Source organism: Anastrepha ludens, chromosome 6 (assembly GCF_028408465.1).
Source record: "Anastrepha ludens isolate Willacy chromosome 6, idAnaLude1.1, whole genome shotgun sequence".
NCBI classification, from domain to species: domain Eukaryota; kingdom Metazoa; phylum Arthropoda; class Insecta; order Diptera; family Tephritidae; genus Anastrepha; species Anastrepha ludens.
In genome coordinates, this window is record NC_071502.1 from 73,897,081 (window position 1) to 73,924,524 (window position 27,444).

General features: G+C 35.7%; 1 protein-coding gene across 12 annotated transcripts in view; it reads left to right on the forward strand.

Moving 5' to 3' along the window:
* Positions 1-19,890, forward strand: part of LOC128868100 (F-actin-uncapping protein LRRC16A) — a 157,771-nt gene extending 137,881 nt beyond the window's left edge. For 7 of the 12 annotated variants that reach the window (XM_054109840.1, XM_054109841.1, XM_054109842.1 and 4 more), the window contains 7 exons: positions 2,814-2,885; positions 7,211-7,811; positions 7,884-8,252; positions 8,312-8,365; positions 13,262-13,318; positions 13,621-14,198; positions 18,973-19,890. In XM_054109840.1, coding sequence (XP_053965815.1) covers positions 2,814-2,885; positions 7,211-7,811; positions 7,884-8,252; positions 8,312-8,365; positions 13,262-13,318; positions 13,621-14,198; positions 18,973-19,062 — 1,821 coding nt within the window. In that variant the 3' untranslated portion in view covers positions 19,063-19,890. Of the gene's footprint in view, positions 1-2,813; positions 2,886-7,210; positions 7,812-7,883; positions 8,253-8,311; positions 8,366-13,261; positions 13,319-13,620; positions 14,726-18,972 lie in introns of all 12 variants that reach the window. The other 5 variants (XM_054109846.1, XM_054109839.1, XR_008455062.1 and 2 more) reach the window with 4 other exon arrangements.
* Positions 19,891-27,444: the final 7,554 nt, after the last annotated feature.

A 27,444-nucleotide genomic window follows, 5' to 3' on the forward strand; every position in this document is an offset into this window, starting at 1 on the left:
TTACCTCAATGACCTGGATTTACCTCAATGACTGTAGTTACTGCAGCAGTTATCTCCAAAATTTTTGGTGAAATATTTTATGTTATTACAAAAATACTAATCACATAATATTTTGTAATTGGAGAGGTGAGACGAACACAATCCAAGATGACGGGACGACTGTGCTCAGCAAGCAGTTCCTACAGGGGTAGCAGGAATTTGCTGGAGGCTAAGCCATCTCTTAGGCACGTAAGGAGGCATAATGAGATCCGTACATATACACACAAGCACTGGACTTCACGCAATCACGGGACATTTACCGAGAGTCCTTACCACCTTCATGAACTCTTGCTTCACGAATGTCATTATCGTAGTCCAACCACCCATTGCAGACGAAGAGTTTCAGATGTAGGACATTCAATGTGTTGAACAAACTTTCAATTTTTGTGTTTCACACTATAATGGACTTAAGGGCTCAGTAACAGGTCTTAAATAGCATTCATCGGCAATCTTAATACTACGAGGGCTGCCTTTTATATGTCGGGATTAGAGAACAAAAACAAATTTTAATCATCGAAAATCACTTTATTTTTTTCGGAATATTCTCCATGAAGATCTATACACTTTTGCATGCGTTTGAACCAATTGTCGAAGCACTTTTGCCACTCTGAATGAGGTACCTCCAAAACATGCATTCTGAATGCCGCAACCGCTTCTTCAGGTGTCGAAAAACGTTGACCTCTCAGTTTGTTTTTACGTACGGGAATAAAAAGAAGTCATTCGGTGCCAAGTAAGGACTATACGGCAGATGACCCATTAATTCGATGTTTTGGGTGCTCAAAAATGCAGTTGTTTGAGCCGATGTGTGAGAGCTCGCATTGTCCTGGTGAAGAGTGATCCGTCTTTGGGGATTGGTTTTCCTAATTTCTTGGAAGATAACTGGCAAACAAATGGTTGTGTACCACTCAGAGTTTACTGTTCTGCGTGGTTCTAGTGGTACGGTTGCGACATGTCCAGTTTTTCCGAAAAAAACAGGCGACCATTTGCTTGGAAGTGCTTCGTGCGCGAACAACTTTTGTTGGATTTGGCTCATCTTGAAACACCCACACAGTCGACTGCTGTTTACTTTCGGGCTCATACGCGTAAATCCATGATTCATCACCTGTGACGATGTCATAGACGTGTTTCGAAGCCCCGCGATCGTATTTTTTGAGCATTTCCTTCGACCAATCGACACGAGCCTTTTTTTGAGCGATTGACAAATTGTGTGGGATCCAACGCGAACAAATTTTTTTGACGGTCAAATGTTTATGCAATATTGAATGTATGCTGGTCCCACTAATGCCTAAGATTGTCTCAATCTCACGATAGGTCACATGACGATCTTGCAATATCAGTTCGCGCACAGCATCAATGGTTTTCGGAACAACAACTGATTTTGGGCGACCTTCACGAAATTCGTCTTGGAGTGAACTACGACCACGATTGAATTCACCATACCATCGATAAACACTGGTCCTTGATGGAGCTTCATCGCCAAAAAATGAATTAAGTTCATCCATGCAATGTTGCTGAGTTAATCCACGTCGAAAGTTGTAAAAAATAATCGCACGAAAATGTGCACGATTTAATTCCATTTTTGGACCGAGATGAATCTTTTAAGTTACTGTAAACAACACAAATAGCGCTAGTATTTCAAAACGTTCTGAGTACGTAAAAGCCAAAAAATGTCAAACTTTGCGATACAGCTGTCAGTTGCCAGATTGCAACACCAGGGTTGCCAAATCCCGACATATAAAAGGCACCCCTCGTATATTAACACCTTCACAAGATTTGTACCCCGAATGGTTCGTTGAGGATTTTATGAGGGTTCGTTGAGGATTTTATGAAGGTTAAAGACCTAAGTTTCCAGACGAAATATATGTTTTTAAAATAACATTTCTAACAAATTTCCTTCCAACTTCTCCAATCCTTGACATCGTTGAAGCTGCACGATTCCTTGACCTTTAATGAGGTGATTTCGAAGGCAAATATGTTTTGGATGCTGTAAAAGACTAAATGCTTAAATATTCACAATATATATATACAAATTGCCCCCGACGCATGGGCCGTTGGAATTAAAATGTGGCCACCGTAATATGACCGTTGGCAGGTTAACCGACCAGCTCGGTTTAAAATGCTACTACAAACAACAACGCGCCACATTTAAATTTTTTTCCGCATACTTGGCGACATTTAATATATTTTTTTTGCTTAGTAAAAACATCCTGCGTTGGTAAGATCAGGTGGAGAAGGACTTGGCTTCATTTGGTGTGTTCCCCTATTTCCCCCCTTGGATCCGCCCATGTATCAAAACGACGCTTTAGTGCTACGTGCGGAGTGCCATACTGGCACTTCAATCATTTCACCTACCTACCTAAATTTTTTTTTTAATTTAGTTGGTTATTCTGATTTTTTTAATTTTGTTTTAATTCATTATATATTAATTAATTTTTTTTTTAATATTATTTCATTTTGTTTTTGCTTTCATTTAACTAAATTTTTGCATCATTTTTTTTTTCACTGTATATATTTTTAATACTTTAATATAATTGTTTCTGTTAATTAATAACACCGCTTTACAATAAAAATATGCAAATTAGTAAATTGTAAACATCTCGAGTAGTTTTCTATAAAAAAATTAACTCGATGTTCGTGATTAGTAAGCGGTTCTACATAGAGATTGAATAGTAACATCCGATGCGCATTTCTATTTTTTCCCCTCTCGCTTACTTTTTCTTTCTCTCTCTCTCAACTAACAGAAAACTAATATGCCTCTCTTTTGACTATTCCAGGATGGTGAAGGCATCATAATGCGAGCCGGACGTAGCTCAGTTTTGCCCAAAATGGGTCTGGAATCGCCCACCGTAAGTTTGAAACCCACAACACATATGGATAGACAACAGTTAGATACATTTAAATTAAAAACGCCATAACCATATAGTTACATATTTTAGAACATTTAACATAAAAACTCAAATTCAGCATTAACCAATACTAATTACATTGCTCGTATTATTTAGCAAGTGTGGCAAATTAAAAAAAAAGACTAAATTACTAAATTCGTATAATTATTCCTCTTAATCATTAATACAGATACATACACATAAACCAAAATATATCAATTTGCAATAGAAATGACAAAATTAATAAAAACTGGTAACTGGCTGGAAAACAGTGGTCATAAATAGCAAACAAAGATACTTTCAACTCGTACATAGATGTTGAAATAGAAAATTGCAACATGCACTCGCACATAGCCACACATCCACCCACTCACATCCACAGTTACACGTACATATGAATGTGCTGAATTAAATGTAAAGTATTTTTTAGTAGAACACAGCCTCAATACAGATTTTAGATAACAACAAAGAGATTTACTGTTTATTTAAAAATTATCACCAGTTATTCTAATCACAAATATTCTTTGAAATACATATACATATATATAAACCGAAAAGAGTTAGTTGAATTAAACAAATTTTGCTTTGTTTTGTGTCTTCCCTTTTCTACGTTCAACGAAAAAAAAAAACAATTAAAAAATCATACATGCAATCTTCACCACTCACTTTGCATCTCCTCGCTGTATGTATGTATGTATGTTTGTATGACTCTTTGCTTATCTCTTCACCAAAAACATTGAACAACGGGGCTCATCAACGCGCGTTATCAATGCAATTCTTTTCAAACTCAATGAACTCGAAAACTATAAAAATACATACATTTTTTAATCAATTTATATCTACAAAAACCTACTAAATAATTGGTTTAACTATTTTTCCATATTATCCTATTCGAAATATAACATTTTTCAAACACATTTTTATTTTATTTTTTTCAATTATTCGAACTCAACACTAAATAATCACGAAACAAATGTTTCACTCATCGCCCTTCACATTTCACTCAAAACTATGTAATTAATATGCAAAAACATTAATAAATTCAACAAAACACGCAAACAAATCAAATCCAAAATGTTCACTCATAAAGAAATTGGAATATCTGAATCTTGTAAGTAGTGGCCTCCTTAATAAATGCAGTAAAATGCATAATTTCGTTTAGTTTAATTTTTAATTTTGCACGGCTTTTATAAAATCGTATCAACGTGTAAATAAATATTTGTGTTTGAAATTGTTTAAAAAGATAATTTGTAAATCTTTAACTTAATTTTTAATAATTTTTTTTTTGGAGTTTACTCCTTAAGAAACGATATATAAGGCCCACGGTATGAAAAAAATATGGGTAGTAAAATCGTCGTGAATCACCGGAAGTGTACGCTGACGGAAGTGACGTGTTGCCCTTTTTCTATATTCTAGTGAGAAAAAGCACTGCCTACCTTGTGGCGCTACTTTGTTGGTGCAAACTTGTAGGAAATAAATTTTCCTTGTGGATGCTGATTTCTCGTGAGAAAAAGCACTGCATACCTTGTGGCGCTGGTTTGTTGGTGCAAACTTGTAGGAAATATATATTTCCTTGTGGTTGGTAATTTCTAGTCAGAAATAACACTGCCCACATTTTGGTGCTTATTTCCGTTTCCTATCTAGTGCTTGTGCGTTCGTTGAGAACCTACATATACCAGTGATATCGTCTGAACCTTTGGAGGAGAGTGTCTTCAAAAACCCTTACAATGGTTCATCTGCGAATTACACGCCAATGAACTACCGCTTAGACATTTGTTTGAATACATTGATGGCTCTACGTCTGAAAGCTTTAACGGTGAAATAGAGAAAAAATTGAAGGATTGTGAGAAGCTTTCTTTCGTCAATAATAAACCAATTATATTCACACTACCAGATATATCCAGTGAAAAAGATTTAAGTACAGATCAAAAATACCTATTTGATATTTGTAGTGCTATTAAAAGTGGACATTGCAACGACATCTTAAAAAAGAAAAACCCCAAAAAAATTGTTCATTCCAGGTGGCTTACTATAGCGAAGAGAATAAATAAATGTATATTTTTCCAGTAATATAGAAAAGGTCTTCATTTACTCCTTTTGCATATTAAATATATTTTTAAATATCACGGTAATCGTTCTTAAGGAGTAAACTCCAGTCGCGTGTCGGAGCTGACACACACACCTCTTTTTTTTTTAATTTAACTAAAAATGTTTAATACTATTTCTTTTTGGTAACTCATAAATACTCCTACAACATTCTTAACCAGTAGCTTTGAAATACATAGTTCCAAAGAAACTTAGCTGCTTCATGTAAAACATTTGCTTTGATTCATTTATTTGCACTCCTTTTTTTCCAAAGCCGTAACGAACTGAAAGTCTATAATTTTTTAGGGATGATTTACATAGACACAAGAAACATGAGTCTGAATTCAATAGCTTGTAACCGAAGTAAAATAAGCTGAAGGTTCTAATTGGCTAATACACACAATTTATCTTTTATTCTACTTACTGGTATTGAATTTTACAAACAAATAAAAAATATAAAAAAAGCAATTCGCCCTTTGTGGCACGCTACTGTCAAAACTTAAAAGTAATTTTCCACATTTTGGGCTATAGTGGCCGCGGTCAGTATGGACAACAAGAAAGGGTGCACATTGAGATGCTGAGAAACCTCTTGACAGACAATGGGAAATGAGTGGGCGCATTGACTTGGTGAAGAACTCATTACTTTTCCTTTTACAATTTTTGTAGCTTTTTCCATATTCTTTCAAGAAGTTCAACTATAATTTAAAGGTAGTAATCTCCACCAATAGTTTGACTTTCAGGAACACAGTGAGGTGCATGTACCAATATAAATGTCTCAGCCATTCTTTTCCATTATATTTATAACTAACTATTTTCTTATTTAATGTATGCATTTTTGAATATTTGCACATTTCTTAGTTAAATTCATATCTCATTTCACATCACATTTTATTTAAAAATCAACGTGCTTATCGATACGTATAGGGTGGGCCATGTCAAATTTGCTTTTTGAATCGGCTATAAAAAAAAAAACTTATCAATATTTTTTCAAACTTTTTTTTTTATTTTGAAGATTGAACATTGCCATTTATGAATGAAAAATAATATCGTTTAAATGACTGCCACGACTGGCTTTACAGTAGGCCATTCGATGAACCCAATTTTTAAGCACATTTTCGTTTGTTTGGGCTCCAATTTCATGAATGGCAACTTCGATTTCGTGTTTTAAAGCATCAATCGTCTCTGGATGGTTCGCATAGCATTTGTCCTTAACGGCTCCTCACAAAAAATAGTCCAACGGGCTTAAATCACAGCTCCGAGGCGGCCAATTGATATCGGAATTTCGGCTGATTATTCGTTTTTCAAAAACGGTAGCCAAAAGTTCGAGTGTAACTTTGGCAGTGTGAGAAGTTGCACCGTTCTGTTGAAACCAAATGTCGTCCATGTCTTCTTCTTCAATTTTTGGAAACAACTCGTTGAGCATGTCACGGTAATGCTCGCCATTTACTGTAACCGCGGCTCTTCGCTCATTTTCGAAAAAAAATGGCCCGATGATACCGCCAGACCAAAAAGCGCACCAAACAGTGACTCGTTGTGGATGCATTTGCTTCTCTACAGTAACGTGTGGATTTTCTGAGCCCCAAATCCGACAATTTTGCTTATTGACATAGCCACCGATGTGAAAATGAGCTTCATCAGAAAAGATGATTTTTCGGTAAAAATGCTCATCTATAGGTTTTCAATACTTCCCAATTTTGTTCAAGCGTATAGCGTCCCACTTCGTAAATGTCAAACCTTTGAGTAAATTATGAACACATTTGACATGTTATTTGTGTTACCATTCTCTAAAAAATAGGTGGTTCAAAAAGCAAACGCTATATGGCCCAACCTGTATATATCATTTCTTTTATTTCTCCAGAGAAAGAGCTAGTCACTTTATTGTATTCAAAAATTAACTATCAAATAAGCAAAAGAAAAAAGCCAATTATTTTAACGTACTGGAAAAACCAGATTTATATTTTTCAATATCAGCCATACAATAAACATCACTAATATACATTTTAATTTATCTATTCGCATTAAATACAAAAGCAATAAATTTTTTAGTAATTTCTCTTTAGCTTTCAAATATTCTATCTACCGCATCTTTCACTGTGCTCATCCTTCGCTCACGTTTGTCATCTGCTCGATTTTAAAGCACTTAATTCATTGACATTTCTTTCTCTCTCCCCACTCTTTTACTTCATTTTTGTTGTGCACAGGCCACACCCCATATGACCGCTAAGCGTCGTACAGTTGCGCGTAAAGTGCGTCCACAGTCCGTCGTTGAGAATTTGAGCTTAGGTCACATACCCGATCTGCTTGAATCACCATCCTCACATCGCTCCTCATCACAACTTTCGCCGCGCGATTCAAATGGTACAGGCGCTAGCGTTGCTGGCACCACTACTGGTAGTGGCAATGGCATGGATGATTTAGGTGGTGATGAATGCGGCGACTCAATAACAGAACTGCCCAGCGCATCGTTTCAACTGCAGCACTTGGTTAAAGGGCGTCCGAAACGTGCAAAAACGCGTGCGCCTTCACGCCCTCTGATTGCGATGGACAATAGCGCCGGCCCGACCACCAAAGAGATTGGCGAAGGTTTGGATTTATTCTTTCGTCCAGGTTCGGTAACACCTACCACATTGACGCCACTCATTTCACCCACCTCTGAAGAGTGCAGCTCACTATCGTTCGTCGACAGTCCGACAATGAGCCGCGATGGCAATGGTCATTTAACATCTGAGGAGACTACACCCATATTGGAGGAGCGTAGACCCATCAAACTAGATCGGCAGTCACCATTGCTGAAGGGTAAATGTAAACGCCCAAAACGATATAAGTTACCACGAATATCTACTTAACCATCTACATTTCGTTCTATATTTTCAGGTGCCACCTGGACTACACGCTCACGTTCCACAGACAATTTGGAAAAGTATTCACCATTGATTGGACGAAAATCGCCGCTGGTGAAACTGCGTACCGAATGTGGTACCGCTACAATGGTTGAAGAGACAAATTCGGTGCTAAAAGCGCCGGAACGAGAGAATAAAATGCGTTCGCCCAGCAGTGATTCCATTCGCAGCCATACAGGTGGCGATGGCATCAGCGGGAAAGCTACTAACGGTATTATACGCACACCAGTTAAACTGCAAAAGCCGCGTCCTTGGTCAGTGGTGGGCAGTGAACCTAAAGCGCCTGCTGCAGATTTCCAAGGTAGTGACTCGAGCAAAACGACACCAGAAAAACTTGACGAAGGTATGCAGAAGTTTAGATTATAATTAAAATGACTTATTAAAATGTTGAAACTATTTTAGATGCCGAATCATTACCGTTTAGCCAGAGCAGCAATAATATTGGCATTACGTCAGGTAAGCCTTATTTTAATTTAGTTGAAAGTTGTAATAATACAAATCGTTTTGAGTGTTTATAAACTGCTCAATTGGGAAATTTTTTCATCAGAAAACACAATGTTAGGGAAATCGCCACCTTCGTGCAAGCGCAACAACTCCTTTACTCTTTCGCACCGAACTTTTTTTTGCTGGGGCGAAAGATCGTATGCTTTCTAGAACTTGTAAGCCTTGACCTTGAGCTCATTTTTCAATATGCGTCGAATGCTGTCTTGCGATATTTTCAGTTCTTTGGCCATTTTTCTTCCACTTCGACGTGGATTTCGTTCAAGTCGAGCCTTCACTTTCCGAACCCTTTTCTGGCGTTGTTGCGGTTTTTTTTGGTCCACCTCCATAGCGTTTTGCAATGCTACCAGTATCATAGTAACGCAAGTAAAGAATGCAATTTAAATTGTTATTGTAATTTATGGTATATAAAAATAAAAGTGTTAGAAACGTGTGTGTATGTTACACAGTTGTAATAATGATTAAAATAATTGTGATAAGTGTATTTATTATATCAAAATTTGGTGAAGGTAAAATACACATTTTACAAACAAATAACTTAAAAACTATAATTAACTGAATAGTGTTGGTGCTAAAATAAGCACTAAATCAACATCTCCTGTGAGTTTAATTGGAAAATTCCTAATATTTCTCACAAAACAAGCGACCGGTCACTCGCATAGATACCTAGCCGTATAAAATATAGATAGCGCTCTAATAGCCATCTACATTGTGTAATAAAACAAAAAAAATGAAATAAGGAAACTTCAAATCTGGACATTAAACTCTGAGGCGCACTTTATTAGACACAAAGTTTCCCTTCAACCCATCATTGCATATCATTTGACAGCAATGTATTACTTTCGTTTTGACAAACTGTTACGTAATAGCAGTGTTTTTCGAAGCATCGTGCCTTAACATTAGATTTACCAGCTATTTAAATATACCTATTGTATTTCTACCAAAACCAGACAAAATGACTGGTGTAGAAGAAAAACTGTTTTTGTCGGCCACACTTTCTACATAGGTAGATTTTCATGTGTGTACACTCTCCGCATACATTTTTTTTTTGCACATCTTACAAATGTTTAAAGTCCAGAAACATGCAGAAATAGTGCCACTTGTAGTTGGAATATCAGATTCGTATAGTTTTAAACAGAAAGTCTATGAGATATGTGAGATATTTTCTCCTGTTGTGTTTTTGTACAATTTCCAGCTATTTATTCCGGCTATATTATAACAGGATACAGTTTCAGGTAATTTTTCACAGCTTTATCAATTTTGATAGTACTTTTTTATTTGGTTTGCTTTTATAAACGGTTAGTGTGCATCTATTAGATTGGTTCAACAACGTTGAGAAACGTGCCATACTGTCTTTTATCAGTTTGGAAGTTTTCGACAATTCCCTCTTGTTTGCACGTATTGTTCCAAGCAACGAAGTATTTTTAGATCTTAATTTTAACGCCAAAGGAATACTTTTAAAAAAGTTATCGATTGTTACAGTTCTACCCTTCATGGTATACGGTTCAAGAAGTTTAATTACAACAAATTCGCTTAGGGGGTTGGTGCATTTCGAGACTCTTTTTCTAAATACGGTTAGTACCATTTCGTCTCCACATCAGACGCCAGCCAAAAATGTATGCCAAATGTATGGGGTTTGTTTGACATATACGAAGTAAATCTGCATCTGGCCTTCGTTGGAAACAGTTGCTCATCCACGGCAATATAAGCCCCCGGTTCGAAGCAGTTTTGATTATTTTCAATAACTTTGTCCCAAACTGCTGAAGCTCTGTTTGCAAACGTTGACTCCTCTGAATATAATCTCGTCTACACATAGAGCTGTAGAAAAATGATGGCCCCCACTTGTTGTTCAACAAATTTTGAAGCCTCAAAGTATTTCCTTCGTACGCCCCACGTGCGATCATTATTGCAAGTAATACCTTCAATTCTGCTTGCGTAATTGTCCAGTTTGCCCCCAAAACTCGAGTAGCTTCTAACTCTGTACATATGTTTATATGTTCCAAAATATGGTTGTAATAGGCACACAATAGCAACGGCTCAATGGCGATACCGAAACGAACGAAGCCACTTGGCGCTACATTTACTGCATCGGTCTCATGATTCCTCCGAAATCACACATTTCTTCATAGAAATTTGGATTGAAATAGCGCTACCAGTCAAACTGACTGGGCTGGTAAATCTAGTGTTAAAAAATACAAAATGGTTTCGCTCAAACTGTTATGTAATTCCATTGCTCTTTAAAGCATTGTCCCCAAGGTGTGCCAAATATAATGAAAAAAACAATCGCTGTTATACCTGGAAATTGACCACAAAAATTATTGCATTGCAGTATATCTTAACGTGGCTAAGGCTTTTGACAGTGTATGGCATACCGGACTATTGGACAAATTAAAAACAAAAAAAATACTTCCAACTGACTATTATTTACTTTTGCGGAGTTACCTTAATGAAAGAATTTTTATATTAAATATCAAGACAAATGCTCTGATAAACTACGTAGGGAAGCAGGTGTTCCACAAGGAAGCATTTTGGAGCCACTCACTCTTATACATTATTTAAACACATAGTATACCCTGCCAATAGCAGATTGCAACCTTTGCTGATGACACCGTTTTAATGACCTCTAACAAAAACAGAAATGTTGCTACAACAGCTACTTAACACAACGCTGCCCTGTTTCAATACATGGGGAATCGAAATTAACACAGATAAAACTATCCAAGTAATATACGCAAACAGAAAGTGTGACTCACAAATATTGACTGTAAATAATAAAATCATTAAATATAATACAAAGCCAAATATTTTGGCATAATAATTGATGCAAAACTGGCCTGGAAAGAGCATATACTTCAAAAGAGAAATGAAGTTAAAAACAGATTCAGACAACTCTACTGGCTACTATGAAACGACTCGCGACTTTCACTGGGTAATTAATTGTTAGTCTACAAAACTCTTATAACTCCAATCTGGAAATATAGCATCAAATTATGGGGATCAGCAAGCAAATCAAACCTTAAAATAATGCAACGACTACAATAATTCTTATATGCATTATCCTTCTTATGCTGTAAAAAGAAATATACTTTAAATAATGATTTTATATTACGCTTATATACATATATTGGGTAGTCGAAAAAGTCTTTTCGTACTTCTAATCAAACTTCAACTCATTTTTTTTTATATCTATAACGAACATTATTAAACCAAATATGTACCATTTTGGTCGACCACCTTTTGCCATTTTTCTTCTAGAGACATTATTCCATCAGTGTAAAACTTTTGTGGTTTTTCGGTGAAAAACTTCGACAAGTAATTTTCACAGGCTTCTCTTGAAGCCAACTTTACTCCATTAAGGGAGTTCTGCCTTGACCGAAACAAATGGTAGTCCGATGGTACAAGGATGTATCAAAACTTCCCAGCCAAGCTCTCCCAGTTTATGCCGAGTCATCAAAGATCTGTGTCCTGATGGAAGACGACGCCCTTTCTGCAGATCAGTTCTGGCCGTTTTTTTTCGATTGCTTGCTTCAATCTCATCAGTTGTTGACATTGAAGTGTAGAATCAATCGTTCGAGCAGGCTGGAGCAGCTCATAGTGGATGATTCCTTGCCAATCCCACCAAACACACAGCATAACCTTTCGAGGCGTTAATCCTAGCTTTGCGACCATTTGTTGAGCTTCACCACCCTTGCACCATGTCTTTTTCGCACATTATTGTAATATTTGATCCACTTTCCGTCTCCTGTTACCATTCGCTTCAGAAATGGTTCGATTTCATTTCGTTTCAGCAAAGAATCGCAGATGTTAATTCGGTCCATTAAATTTTTCATAGACAATTCATGTGGTACCCAAACATCAAGCTTCTTTTTGTAACCAGCCTTTTTTAAATGGTTCAAAACCGTTTGATGATGAATGTTTAGTGCCTTGGCGATGTCATGGCAGCATACGTGACGGTCCTGGTCAATCTTTTCCATAATTTCATCGACTTTTTCAACGACTTTTCCAGAACGGAAGCGAGCGAACCATTGTTGTGCTACACGAACTGATACAGCATCGTCTCCGTAAACTTCACAAATTTCATTGGTGGCTTGCGTGGCATTCTTCCATTTTTTATACAAAAATTTCAAAATACAGCGAATTTCTTCATTATTTTCACTCATTTTTGAACAGCTATAACTTTTTTTCAACTTCTCCGAATTTAATTTTTTTTTTTGGTTAAATGAAGCTTAAAATGTCACCTTTTTAACACCATATGATATGACACAATGTGATTGGTAGCACTGGAGATAGAGGACTCCAACGACATCTATTGACAAAATACGAAAAGACTTTTTCGACTACCCAATACTAAGCGGCAATTATCACACTGTAGTCAACAAATCTCCCATGTGAACAAAACTCAGCTGTTTGAGTCAACTTGACAGCTATGGACATCCTTGATATATCTGAAATCTAAAATATGTAGCTCTTAACTGCAGTTAAGTTCTTATTACAAGTAGGCTATACAACACTAATTTAATGAGTTCAACTCTTTTTCAAACTCAAAATTTTTATATTAAGCATTCAACTGGGTCTATATTCTACATAACTGTTATGTAAACCAAATTTGCGGGTCAGTTCCTACGGCTTTCAACATATTTTGATACAAAAACTAAAATAATGATACCACCTGTGCAATAAGGCACGTTTTATAGAAATACGAAATCAGTGTTCTTAAATTCGATTTATTCTTACTGTATTTATAAATTTTTCATCAAATTAAATATTCTTTGTAAATACTCTCTCCAATAACGTTACATCCTGCTTCAAACTACAACTTGACTATGTAACTATTCTGAATCTTTTATTTAGGATCTGCATTGGAGAAAAAATCCGTGCGTGAACTTGCGGCTGGCTTGAACCGCTTAGGTAAGTGCAGCATCCTAGTCATCTGAAGCAAAAAGGAAAACCAAAAATTGAATGTGAAAAAACTGTTAATTTAAATGTTTAGAAAACCAATTTATTGCTCGAAAAGTTTTCTTACATTTCCATTGTTTAGTAGCATATGAAATTTCGCACGAATATATAATTTTTTACTTTCCTTTTTCTCCAATAATACACTTACATATTTTCTTTTCCTATTATTTTGACATTTTTATTTATTTCATTTATTTTTTACTATTATTATACCTTAATTTCATTTGATTGGCATGCGAATCGAATTATAATAGAACTTCCAATGAAACCACAAGTGTTACCGAGAACACTACTCACGAGCGCATCAGCGATATCCAAATCAGCTTCCACTTCGCACATCACTAGCACGAACAACAGTAGCATAAGCAGCAGCAGCGCTAGTAGAAGCAGCAATAACAGCACAACAACCACAACAACAACAATGTTGCAGACGCAAAGCATGGAAATAAAAAATAGTAGCAGCAGAAGTAACAGCAACAGTAGCTCTATAACAACCACTAGCGCTACATCGTCAAATGCGCCTAACACAGGGCCGACAAATGACAGTGAAAATCACGAAGCGTTGCTCACCAAAACAATTATCACTGAAAATGTCAATGGCAGCAGCAGCAGCAGTTTCATTACAAATGAAATTATTAATATACGCAATGGCACCAAAAGCAGTTCTACCACCACATCTACCCATACCTCTATGCGAGACAGCACCAATTCGAATACAAATGATATCAACAATAGTGAGCGATTCAGCAGTGGCAGCAATGCTTCGAGTACGGGACTACCGATTGGTGGCTTTAAACGAATTGCTGGCAAAGAGATTTCCGCTTTATTCGAGGTTTGAGCAAGAATTTGGCTTTACTTAGTGGCAAAATAAGTGCTTTTGAAAGTATTATAACAAAACGGTAAACATTTTAGAAACGCATTTGCTAACGTCATCAAAACGCTTTCATTGTGCTGCGCGCTTATTAAAAGCCGAAAATTAAACTAATCTACATATGTGTCTATGTATGTCCTTTTCATTGCTGTTCAGTGTCTGTCTAACATGCGGTAATCAGCCAATATTTGTGCATACGTTTGTGTGAAAGTGTGTTTGTCAACGCAGGAGGTACGACGTATACATGCGACTGAACTTAACGAGGTGCTAACCACATCCAAAAAAAAGAAAGAAATAATTATTCATCAAGATTTACATGTATATACATTCACTTAAAAAAGAGTGAATAATATATTAAGGTTTATTTTACATCTTTGATGCTGTTAACCATTCCAAATTGCTGCAAAGGATTTCATAATCTAAATCATTTTTGGCGTTTCAACACAAAATCGTTTTGGCGCTAATTATTCTGCTATTATTTTTTACGTGTATGTATGTTTGTATTCTTTTTTGCTAAATTTGCATTTTGCATGAGTTAAACTCAACTAACATTTTCATTATATCTTTATGAGCTTTAAATTTATTCATATGATTTATACACTGGCCTATCTACATGTGTACATATGTATGTATGTCTATGGCAACAGATTAAGCAACTTAAATAGTCAACAAAAGCTAAACAATTGTTGGCACTCTCCCACCCAACTCTCTTTTTACACGATTTTGAAATAACAAAAAATAGTTTTCTAAACAAAACATAATTCCTAAAAGGATGTCGATGACAGAGATGACAGATGAAAGAGCAACAAGTACATTTTAGAACTAACCAAGTTCAACTGTGCATTAAAATTTCAACGTAATCTTTAGGTCGCGTCTACCTTGATAACAAGGATTATACACGGTGGCGGAAAATTAATCTTCTAATTTTGGTTTTGAATCAATTTTTTACTGAATATTTTCAAAAAACATATCTAACGCGTAAAACCAGAGTTGGTTGTATATCAGTTTAACGTAGACATTTTGAAAAACCAGTGAAAGTCTGAAAGTTGTGTCGGATTTGTTGCCACAGATTTAGTTTTTATATAAGGTTGTCAAAAAAGTTTTGCGGTAGTTTTATTGAATTTTCAATTGTTCATAAAATTGGTTATAATAATGCGATTTAAGTCAAATATGCGCCGTTTTGTTCGATGCCGAGTTCCCAACGAGATGCCAACTTCTTAATACCCCTCTTATAGAAGCTCGCTTCCCTATTGTCAAAAAACTCGGACAGCCAATTTTCACAGGACTCTCTTGTGGACAACTTCCGACTACCAAGCTCGTTCGCCATGGACAGAAATAGGTGGTAATCACTTGGTGCGAAATCCGGACTACACGGTGGATGCAAAAGAACCTCCCATCCGAGCTCCCGGAGCTTCTGGCGCGTCACCAAAGATGTGTGTGGCCTGGCGTTGTCCTGATGGAAGACAATTCGGTTTCTGTTGATCAAAGATGGCCTCTTCTGCATGAGTGCTGCATTCAAGCGGTCCAGTTGTTGGCAGTACAGATCCGAATTGAGCGTTTGGCCATAGGGGAGCAACTCATAGTGGATGATTCCCTGCCTAATCCCACCAAACACACAGAAGAACCTTCCTGGCCGTCAATCCAGGCTTGGCCACCGTCTGGGCAGCTTCACCGCTTTTCGACCACGACCGTTTGCGCTTCACGTTGTCGTAAGTGACCCACTTTTCATCGCCAGTCACCATCCGCTTCAAAAACGGGTCGATTTTGTTGCGATTCAGAAGCGATTCGCATGCATCCATACGGGCAAAAATGTTTTTTTGCGTCAAGTCGTGTGGCACCCATACATCGAGCTTCTTTTTGAATCCAAGCTTCTTCAAATGGTTTATAACGGTTTGATGACTCATGCCCAGCTCAAGGTCGATGCTACGGCTGCTACTATGCCGGTCTCTTTCGATCAATTCAGCGATTTTATCGCAATTTTCGACGACAGGCCTTCCGGACCATGGCGCATCTTCGATCACCTCTGCACCAGAACGAAAACGTTGAAACCATCGTTGTGCGGTGGAAATGGAAACTGTATCGGGTCCATAAACTGCACAAATTTTATTGGCAGCATGAGATGCATTTTTGCCTTTATCGTAGTAGTACTGTAAAATATGCCGTATTTTCTCTTTATTTTGCTCCATGTTTGCGACGCTATAACTCACGAACGACTAAAAGCAAACAACAAATAATCAAACTCGTGTTAGCACGTGAAAAGAGCTTTCCAAAAAGCTCTAGCGTGAACCGATGCGACGAGTACAACTAGAACTACGCGCTTGCAAAGACAAGCTTGCGGAAATACCGCAAGACTTTTTTGACAACCTTATATATGCATATATTGTGTTGCAATTATACCTGTATGTGTGTTCTTAGTTACCTATTTGTTTAGCACATTGGACTTTATAGATCTTGCATATGCACAAAAGTATTTACAATACTTAAAAATATAACTGAAATAAACCATTGTCTGTTATAACAGAATAAATCGAACATTTATAAGGACACGATATCGATATCGGCATACAAAATTTTGAGAGCGAATTGCCTTATTTGATGATAATTCAGCCACCTCGCGAATTGCAAACAAATCGTCCTTATCTGCCTCTTTATCGGAAATTTATCGAAATTAGCTGTCAAACCAAAACGAAAGACTAACTAAAACAAGTTTGGACCAGACAGTATTTAGACAGTCAATAAACGACATTCACCGGGAGACCGTCACCACCTTTTTAAGCCCTCCCGCCCTGTGAATGCCGTAATCGAAGATCAACCACCACCTATTGCAGATGAAGAGCTCCAGCTTCCCCATGAGATACGCGTAACAGTGGCACAACTACGTTCTGGATACTGTAGCAGGTTAAACTCCTACTTATCCAGAATTGACCCCGACATACCAAACATATGTCCGGCATGTGAAGACACTCCGCACGACACTAACCACCTCTTCACATGCCCCCTAAAACCGACTCATCCAACCCCCCGTCTCCCTCTGGACCCAACCCGTCGAAACAGCATGTTTCCTGGGCCTACCTTTAGATGAGCCATACGAAGACGACCGGTGATATACCCTACACTGACGAGGCTTCTATTACTGCTAAAACAACAACAACAACTAACTAAAACAAAGAAATAACGTGAACAACTCTTGAATACGAGTATTGACGGGAAGTTATTTTATAACAATGGAGGCAAAAAAAAGTTCAAAAAAAAATATATGGTATATTATGACGAGGAGGTTGCAGAACACCTCAGCAGTGGTGGAGGGGAGTAAATTATGTTTAGAAGTACCGTTCACTCAAGGTTAGGCTTTTCATTTCCGCTACCGAGTACACAAATCCCTGGATCTGTAATTCCAGCAACATTTTTTAAAGTAAAAATACGTTCACATATGCATTAATTACCAATAAATCCACAAAATTAATCTACCCGTTCATATATCGTCCCCTTAGTATAACAATAGCCTATGTGCTCATAGGCTATTATTTTTTTATTGAATTCTTGGATTCTCCATGGTCAAAATTTTGTCAAATTCTAGTTCCACAAAGTGGGTCAAAACGTCAGTCAAAAAATAATAAATATTTACAGACATAACGAGATTTGAGTGAGAGCTACTTTCGACAAAAAGTTTGAAATTCATTTTCTCAAAACATCAAAAAATGTATAGGCTATTTTAATACTAAGGGGACGATATGGCAGATTACCTGCAAAATTGATAATCAGCTGCCAACACTGTTGTGAAAAGTTTTTCTTCATAGAAATTATTTTGGTGGAATATTTCGGTGTTTTTGTTTTGTTTAATTATTATTAACGATATGAAGGAAAGACAAGGAGAAGAAATATTTATCTTATTTAATTGCGCAATTGGCTGCTAGTAATAAACAGTTGGAGGAAATCCATAAACGACGTTTACTGAAGTTTCAAAAAATTATGGCAGCAATACGCATTCGAAATTCGATTTACATTTTATAATAAGTAATAAAGGGACACACGTTTATGGGCACACGATTTTTTTCTGTTATATGAATGCATAGTTAAAAATACCTTTTGAGCCGTAAGCCCTGGCAGCTAGTGCTCCTTTTTTTATTGTAAAATAATAATTTATTGTTATTTTCCATATATTAAATTAATTAATTAATTAAAAATATCTAACAAACATTTTATTAGAATTAATTCTGTTTTATTAGAATTAAACCTGTTTCCTTTGGTGGCATCCATTTTATTTAGTTTTTACTTTGACGTTTTTCTTTTCACTCGGAAAAATAATGATCTATTACACAGAAAACACTGCTTGTATTTTAAAAAAGTGTGGTTATTTTCAAGGATTATTTTATAATCTCAGATTTTGGGAGGGAAATTTTGTATGGAAAACTCGCTTTTTAATTAGGGATTGCGAATTAAGCACGAAAAAGTAGATCATCTACTTACATATATGTGAACGTATTATAAGTGGCGGTTTTCCGGAATACACGCAAACCGTTTGTTTTTTTCGCCCCCATTTCAACCTCTTTTCGCCTGTCTGTTCTCATTTACTACACTCTGTACCAAACTCAGTATAACCACCCACACCACACAGAGCAAACACTTTTGGTTTTTTTCGAATAAATGTCTATTAGCATAACCATTGCCTAACAGTTTATTTGAAGTCTGAGCCAAATAAATGCTAAGTTTGCTCTTCTTAAATTTTCTCTTCCAGGAGACATTAGTTGAAGGCCTACAACGCTCCTCGACTCGACGATTATTTAGAGATATACAATACACTAAGGAAGATGTTGTTGACCTGTAAGACATATGAAGTAATAAACGAAGAAAAAACAAACAACTGGAGCGAAGCAGATGCATGTATCAACAACAGCAATTCGTACTAGTATAATGATTTACGGAGCAATACAATTGAAGATAATTTAAGAGTGAACAAAAAATAAGTAATGAATAAAAAAAAAATTAAAAAATATAACGAAAATTTAATGTTCACCTAACATCCGTTTCACATTGGCCGAGACCCAAGCCGATAATAAAGACGAATAATAAAGTGGCACGAAGTATAATGTATGGAAATATATTTGGAAAAACTCATGAAGTCAAGAGTTTCAAATTCTTATCATTTTTCTTTAATTAGTTTATGTTTTGTGCAATTATTATGCGCCTTATTTTTAAACAAAATCAAAATGTAAATTATTATTTTTGTATACTATTTTCACTACAAAAATATTGTGCTTATTTTGACTAACTTTTTTTATATACTTGCACTATTTGCAATTCGAGAGTATTTCAATGTAAAATGTATTATTTATATATTTAAATGAGAATTTTTTTTAACTTTGTATTTATATAAATCTAATATGTTGTTCTAATGCAATCTTTAATTTTAATGCGATATGTATGTGTTTTATTATTTTCTGTTGTATACTGAATGCTAATGCTAATGATGATGATGATGATTCACATTTCGATATGAAACGCTATATTTACTATAAATTTAAATAATAATAAAAATATGTGTGTAAGTGCGCGCGTTTTTTATTAAACCAAACTTGTACGTATTTACATATGCTGATATACAACTTTATAGTATATAAATATGTATGTGTATGTATTGATTTTAAGTGCCAATCATATTTTATGAACAACTAATTAACCAATAATAAAATGAATGAATAAAAGAAAATAAAATTAATCAATAACCGATTGCTCTTTGAAAAATAAAAAAAGTATAAATATTTCTGTATCCAGGCATAAACTACATGGATTCTATTATTAAAGATTTGCTCACTTACGACATTAGAATTCTGACACTCCCTTACAAAAGGTCGCATTTAAAGCGTTTTTCAGTAAGAGCGCTTCAACTTTTTTTTTTTTGAATAAAACACAAACGGTTTGACTTTTTTAAGTAATTTTTTTTTTTATTATTGAGTTTGAACATATACATTTAAGTATGAAATTCGATTTCTTTTGCATGACCACCGCGTGCACGTTTTACGAAGTCCAATCGTGGAACCCAATTTTCGACCACTCTTTTGCATAAATCGGCCGAAATTCCAGCAATTTCGCGTTCAATATTGGATATGAGCTCACAAATCGTCGCCGGCTTGTTACTGTAGACCAATGACTTCACATAACCCCAAAGAAAATAGTCTAGAGGCGTCAAATCACACGAGCGCGGCGGCCATTCGACCGGTCCATTTCTGGAAATAATGCGCTCATCGAACTTACTCTTCAACAAATCAATTGTAGCGTGTGCTGTGTGGCTGGTGGCCCCGTCCTGTTGAAACCACATGTCGTCTAAGTCCATACCATTCAATTGCGGCCAAAAATAATCGTTTATCATGTCGCGGTATCGATTTCCATTCACAGTAACGTGGCGATCGTTCTCGTCAACGAAAAAATATGGGCCAATTACGCCGCCGGCATGTAAACCGCACCAAACAGTGATTTTTTCGGGATGCAACGGTGCCTCATAAATCACGTGTGGATTGCTTTCTGCCCAGTAACGCATATTTTGCTTGTTGACTAAGCCATTGAGCCAAAAGTGAGCTTCATCACTGAAGACCGTAAAATGGCCGTAATGCTCTTAAAGTAGCAGCAACAGAACGATTATTTTCATAAAAAATTTGCACGATTTGCAATCGTTGCTCAAGTGTGTAGCGTTCCATGATGAAATGTATACTAATGAAGTTTACAAATGACAAGCGAAAAATAAAAAATATTGCGTCGTTCGCCCTCCCTATCGGAAAAAAGTTGAAGCGCACCTATTGAAAAACGCCTTAAAAAGGATGAAGAAAATGGAAATATTAAATAACTGTTTGCTTAAAATGGTAGTAAAATAGTCCTTTTTTAGTTAAATTATAAAAAAATATAAAGTATAAACGGAAAATGCCAAGTATGATATTAAAAAAAAAAATGGGTTAACTTAATGCCAGAATTATATTTTGTGAAATAATTTTTAAATTCCAAACTGATCAGATACTTCGTGATTACCTAAGTATTATGACCTTGAATTCTATCATAGAAGAAGCGAATCCATCATGAATTTGGTTGACTAAAAACAAACTTTGAACATACTCACGGCGCTTTACTTTACCATGCCTTGCCCACGTAAGTTTGGAGTTTTGACCACCCAGTCAAGAATATTCTTACATTCATAAATACTTAACAAACTACCTGCACTTATTTAAACTAATTATTATTATATCGACGGCAGCTGCCGTAGTCAAATAGCTTCCTGCGTGACTACCATTTGGAAGTGCAAGGATTCAAAGCCCCGGGCATGAAACACCAAACGATAGGAAATGTTGTTTGTAATAGCGGTCGCCCTTCGGCAGGCAATGGCAAAACGCCGAGTGTATTTCTGTCATAAAAAAGCTCCTCATAAAAATCATCTACCATCCAGAATCTGTGATTAATTACATATTGCTAAATGAGCTCTTGTTGGTAACTTATGTATTTTTAAAGTACCTAGTAGGTACTTTCCCAACCTATATTTGAAAGGCATCTGGCTCAAATTGTCAAAACGTCCATCTTTCACGTTCATTGCCCCAAAAAGATGCGCTATCATATCCTGATTTAAGCTGTATGTCAGGATGTTTTCCATATCGTTTTGGTTATGGACATACCGAGCAAGTTCTTGTGTTTAAAAACCCTTTTCAAAGCACAATTTTTTTACTACAAATTTTACTTTTCTTCCACTTTTGATAAAAATTGCTAGAGTTAGCAACCCAGTGTCTTGCTAAGGAAGCCGATTTGTCAAGAGGAAGAGCTTGAGAAAGCTGCTTACTGAGCAAACCTTTTATTATTGAATCATGGATACATACCATCTGTAGTTAAATAAAATAGGTGGCAAGTAATGAAGTTTTACAAACATTTCGGCAAAAATATTATATGTAAATTAAATAACCAAATAGAAATGATTATATTTTTTATAGCTGCTTCCATTCAAGGGTATTTGTTTTATACAAATATTTATTTTTTTTATTTTTATAGTTTTTTTTTTGTTTTTGTGAAGCGAACATAAAAAATTGACAAGCTGAAGCTTAAAATTGTAATTGGGCGCTGAAATTAGTTGAAGAATATTTGGGGTGTTAACCCAGTTGAGCCAGAAAACTTAAAATGCTTTAACATACGTATGTACATAGATATTTAAAATTTAAGTAAAATGTCAGATTTGATTCTGCTAATTTTGTAACCAATTCATACAGCTTTAGTTTTTTTCAAGTTGTTGGTTTATTATTTACGTTTCTTGTTTTCGGAGTACTCTTTTTGTTTTTGCTTGATTCCCTTTGCGCCATATTCTGTTTTTATAAATTGAGAAAAAAAAAACATTTCGGGATTTTCATGAATTTTCTTGTCAACCATTTTCAATCAATTTAGTTTCTGGAACTTCTTATATTTATCAACTTTTAATATAGATTTCTAAAAAAGGTAAAACAGTTTGCATTGCTTAATTGCATTCATTTTAAATTCAAATATGCACATATAATGAAAAAAAATATATATATATATAATTGGCGCGTAGTAGCAGTAGTAGTAGCATAAACATTCCCCATACTTCCATACGGGGAATGCTGCTGGAGTGACAGTCCTTGGCCGGATATAAATCCGGGTCGTTTAGGTAACGTAGAACTGACTGTCGTGGAAACGGGCGCGTACATCCTTTTTGGGTGTTTGGCCTTAAAATCCAGACAGATCACTTAAAACTATTACTGTTTTTGTTTTTTGAAAATTGCTTTGTAAAAAACGATCGCTCTTTTTACCCTACCTTAACTTTTTTTTAACGATTTAGAAAGTTGTGTTTAACATTTTCTTTCCGGGATTTTTTTAATATATTTATCAAAAACCTTAGAAAGAACTATTTTTATCTTATTGTTATTATAACGAAAAAAGTGGCAATCTTTAAACATATGGCAATTGTCATTTTCTATTTAGCATACTACCAAAGTGTTCCAAAAAATGTTTAATATTAGAAATTCGAGATTATATATATGTATAATTAGCGCGTACACCCTTTTTGGGTGTTTGGCCGAGCTCCTCCTCCTACAGTTTCAAGCCGACTCCGAACGGCAGATATTTTTATGAGGAGCTTTTTCATGACAGAAATACACTCGGAGGTTTGCCATTGCCTGCCGAGGGGCGACCGCATAGAAAAATGTTTTTCTTAATTTTGGTGTTTCGCCGAGATTCGAACCAACGTTCTGTCTGTGAATTCCGAATGGTAATCACGCACCAACCCATTCGGCTACGGCGGCTATTTTTTAACGATTTAGAAAGTTATGTTTAACGTTTTCTTTCCTGGATTTTTTTAATACATTTATCAAAAACCTTAGAAAGAACTATTTTTATGTTATTGTTATTATAACGAAAAAAGTGGCAATCTTTAAACATATGGCAATTGTCATTTTCTATTTAACATACTACCAAAGTGTTCCAAAAAATATTTAATATTAAAAATTCGAGATTAGCGTTTAAAAAAATATCTCTGACTATTGGAAAGGGGGCAAATTAATTACAATTAAGTAAATTATTTTTTACCATTGGCTCTTTTGTTTAACTATTACATAATTTTGGAATATAAATTTAACATCGTAACTATAAATATTAAATGTGAAGTGTGGACGAAGTGGTATATTAAGAAACGAATAGATATTCGTTTGGAAACTTAATCTACTAACTTAATCGTTTAACTAATAAAAAAATAATTAGTGGTAATAGGAAAATCAACACAAAATAAAAAAAACTGATTTTTTTATTGCAAAGCACTAGATAAATTGTGTTTCGAACTATCGCAAGTTATGAGAATCATAAAAATACGTAGTTTGTTAGTTATGAAAGACTAACAACAAATTTCTAGTCTCCACCTTTCAATTTAATATTAATCAAAAAACATCAACTGCACTGAAACATTGAGATAAAATCTTGAATTTATAAAAATGAAGAAATTTGAAACACTAAATAAAAAGTTTCAAAAACCAAATGAAGAAAAATAAACTAAATGTTTATGAAAAATTATAAAAATAGTTTGAAGAATAAATTTCGATATAACAGACATGGCTTGCCGTTTTATTTTTATGCAACACGAGTTGAAGAAAACTACATATAGTATCTATTACTTTGTGTTTATAGATATAGGTATATTGTTACGAATTTGAGTTCTATCACTGGATTACCTAATAAAAATCACAAATTAATGGCAACACGGCATGCTTGCTTTAAGCTGCCCACAAACAGGGTACAACTCCCAGCGATTTGTGCCTAGTCGGTAGCACACACACTGTACACAAATCCATAAACCATCATTTCGTTGAGATCGTCGTACTGTTTAAGTGTGTCTTATGACAACCACGGTGGTAGTGATGGTAAATGTAGGGAAAATTCCCTACATGTAGGGATTTTTGTCGAAAAATGTGGGTGTAGGGAAAAGAAGGACAGATTTTTTTAAATTCTGTAAATGTAGGGAATTTTCAAGAAGAACAGAAACAATTTTTAAATAGCGGGGTAAAATTAAAAAAGTTCATTTAAAATAAAAATCCGCAGTAAGATTTCATGCCAGACTTCTTTTCCTTATGGCAGCATACTTTAAAAAGCGTTAATATGGCAACATTGCCGTTTTTTCTTCGTTAACGCTAGCACGATTTTTTCTTTGCGCGGAAATTGTTAGTTGTCCCACATTTTCTGGTGCTTTTTACTTTTGAAGTAAGTTTACAATTATTTTAGTTTTGGCTTTTTTTATATTTAAAATGCATATATTTTACAGAAATGAGCTCCTCCTTTTCGACTGACTCTCCGGAGGAACACCAGGAAAAACAATGCAAGTATCGGAAACAAAAGTTCAATAACAAGTGGCTTGACGACGAGATTTTAGTGGCTAGTTTGAAGCTGTGGCTAACGAGCAAGTCTGATTAACAGAAGCACGCCGAAACAAAAATGCACCAAAAAATATGAAGGCAATTAAAAAGACATCTAAAATGAACAGTTTTTTTTAGAAAAGGCGAGTAAACCAAATGGTTCCAGAAATTTCGAAATAAGACCTAGCATGTTCTTCGCTGAGCATAATGTTGCGCTGCAAGTGGTGGACCATTTAATCCCACTCTTAAAAGAAATGGTGCCTGATTCTGAAATAATAAAAAACTCTGAGCTGGGAAGAAAGAAATGCACCAACATAATAAAAAATGAATTGGCAAAAGAAGAAAAAGACAATTTAGTTAAAAAATTAAAAGTAAACAAATTTTCCATAATGATCGATGAGAGCACAGACATCGGACTCAATAAGGGGGCGTCCATAAATTACGTGAGGTGTTTTTTTCAATTTTCTGACCCTCCCTCCCCCCCTGGTGAGATGTCGTGAGATTTTATTCAACCCCCTCCCCCATCCCCCAATCTCACGTGAGATATTTCAAAATGTGGGTTTCTTATGTAAACGCGTTGGATTGTTATTGTAAAAAGAAAAAAAATTTGCTTCGTGCTTTTATTTACGACTAGTTAAGACTAGTAATCAATATTGCTGAGAGTTATAAGTGTAATAAAAATTTAACAATAGAAGACTTAAATCGTAACTACTACGATTAAAAAAAGAATATCTACTCTAATTCAGTCCGTGGAGAATCATGCGCGGTTTCAAGAGAGACTATTGGGACCAACATGTCCATATGATTTTCAGTAAAATTATGTGCTCCTTCAACTTCGTTCTAATCTAGCCACTCTAAGCCGTTGACGCTTGCGCACAGTAACTCATTAGCTCGTCTTGTGACAATCCGTGAGGGTCGCACTTTGCGGAACATACGCGCTTGCTTAGCTGGTGCAATGTGAGCTGCTCTCCTGTGCTCTGCAGCTCTTGTGAGAGATGCGAAGTAAATACCGCATGTATACTTGGGCAATAGAGATCAATAGACGTGCTGATGAAGGCATTCAGTGGTTGAATCGGTACGCGTATTAGAAATGGAGCAAATGATTTTCCGTCATGTTCTTTAAAGTCCGGAATTGTCAAATGTCAACCTGAGTGATAGGGCGTTCGGCTCATAGTGGCGCGAAAACAACCGACGGGCTACACTGTACCGCAAATTCAGATTAAATTGAGCTATTTGGTATAAAACAAATATGGTGGTTTGACAGTAGTAATGTATAACGTCGAAGTATAAATGAAATTATTTTCTTTCGAACGAATTAGTGAATGATCTTAATCATACTACGATTACGCTTGAGATTAAATCTTAAGCATGTACAATTTTTTTGTTTCAATCAGAAAAAAAATTGCGTGATATTTGCTGAGACCCCCCTCCCTCCAACGTAAGATTAGATGAGATTTGACTCGACCCCCTCCCCCCCTTAAACATCTCACGTAATTTATGGACGCCCCCTAAGCTTATGTGTCTCATGGTGAGATATTTCGGCGAGGAAAGCGAGCGGCTTGTGGTTAAGCTGCTTGATCTAATTCCAATAAGAACTGAATGCACTGCAGAAGCTCTGTACGGAATTTTAAAAAAATCTTAAGCAAACAATTCAATTTGGACTTTGCAATTGCCTCATTATAATTATTATTATTATTAGTGTAGACACAGGAGAAAAAAATGTAGGGAATTTCGTAGGGAAAATTTGTTGTAAGCGTAGGGAAAAGTAGGGAATTTTTTTGGGTTGTGTAGGGATTTTTCAAAAAACCATTTACCATCACTGCAACCACCCTACCTACCTAACATGCGAGACAAGAAAGCGGATGACGTGATTGCTCTTACAATTTTTAAATGTGCATTAGGAAAAAAAGAATAAACAGGTTCGGATGAAATAATAGTTGCAAAATAGCATTAATCGTTCTCATATTTAGTTGTTAGGAAGTATGAAACAAATTTCTCCGGAAGAACATAACCTTTTTTTATTCACACTTGTCATATTTTCTCATTGTCTTATCTCAACGACGCCTCAAACTAGCAACGAATACCAGGTAAATGAAAATCTTTAATTATTTTGGATGTGTGTTCACACTTCGCCATGCACGATGGATTTTCTCCGAACTGCAACAAGTCGCTGGAAATTTGACCCTGTTTGTGGCCAGCTTTAGTGAGTCGCTTCGTTTACTTTTCGCTTACTCTTGCACAGGTTTAATAGAGAATGAGTCTGTTCCACCCGTTGTTGTTGTTGTAGCAGCATAAACATTCCCCATACTTACATACGGGGAATGCTGCTG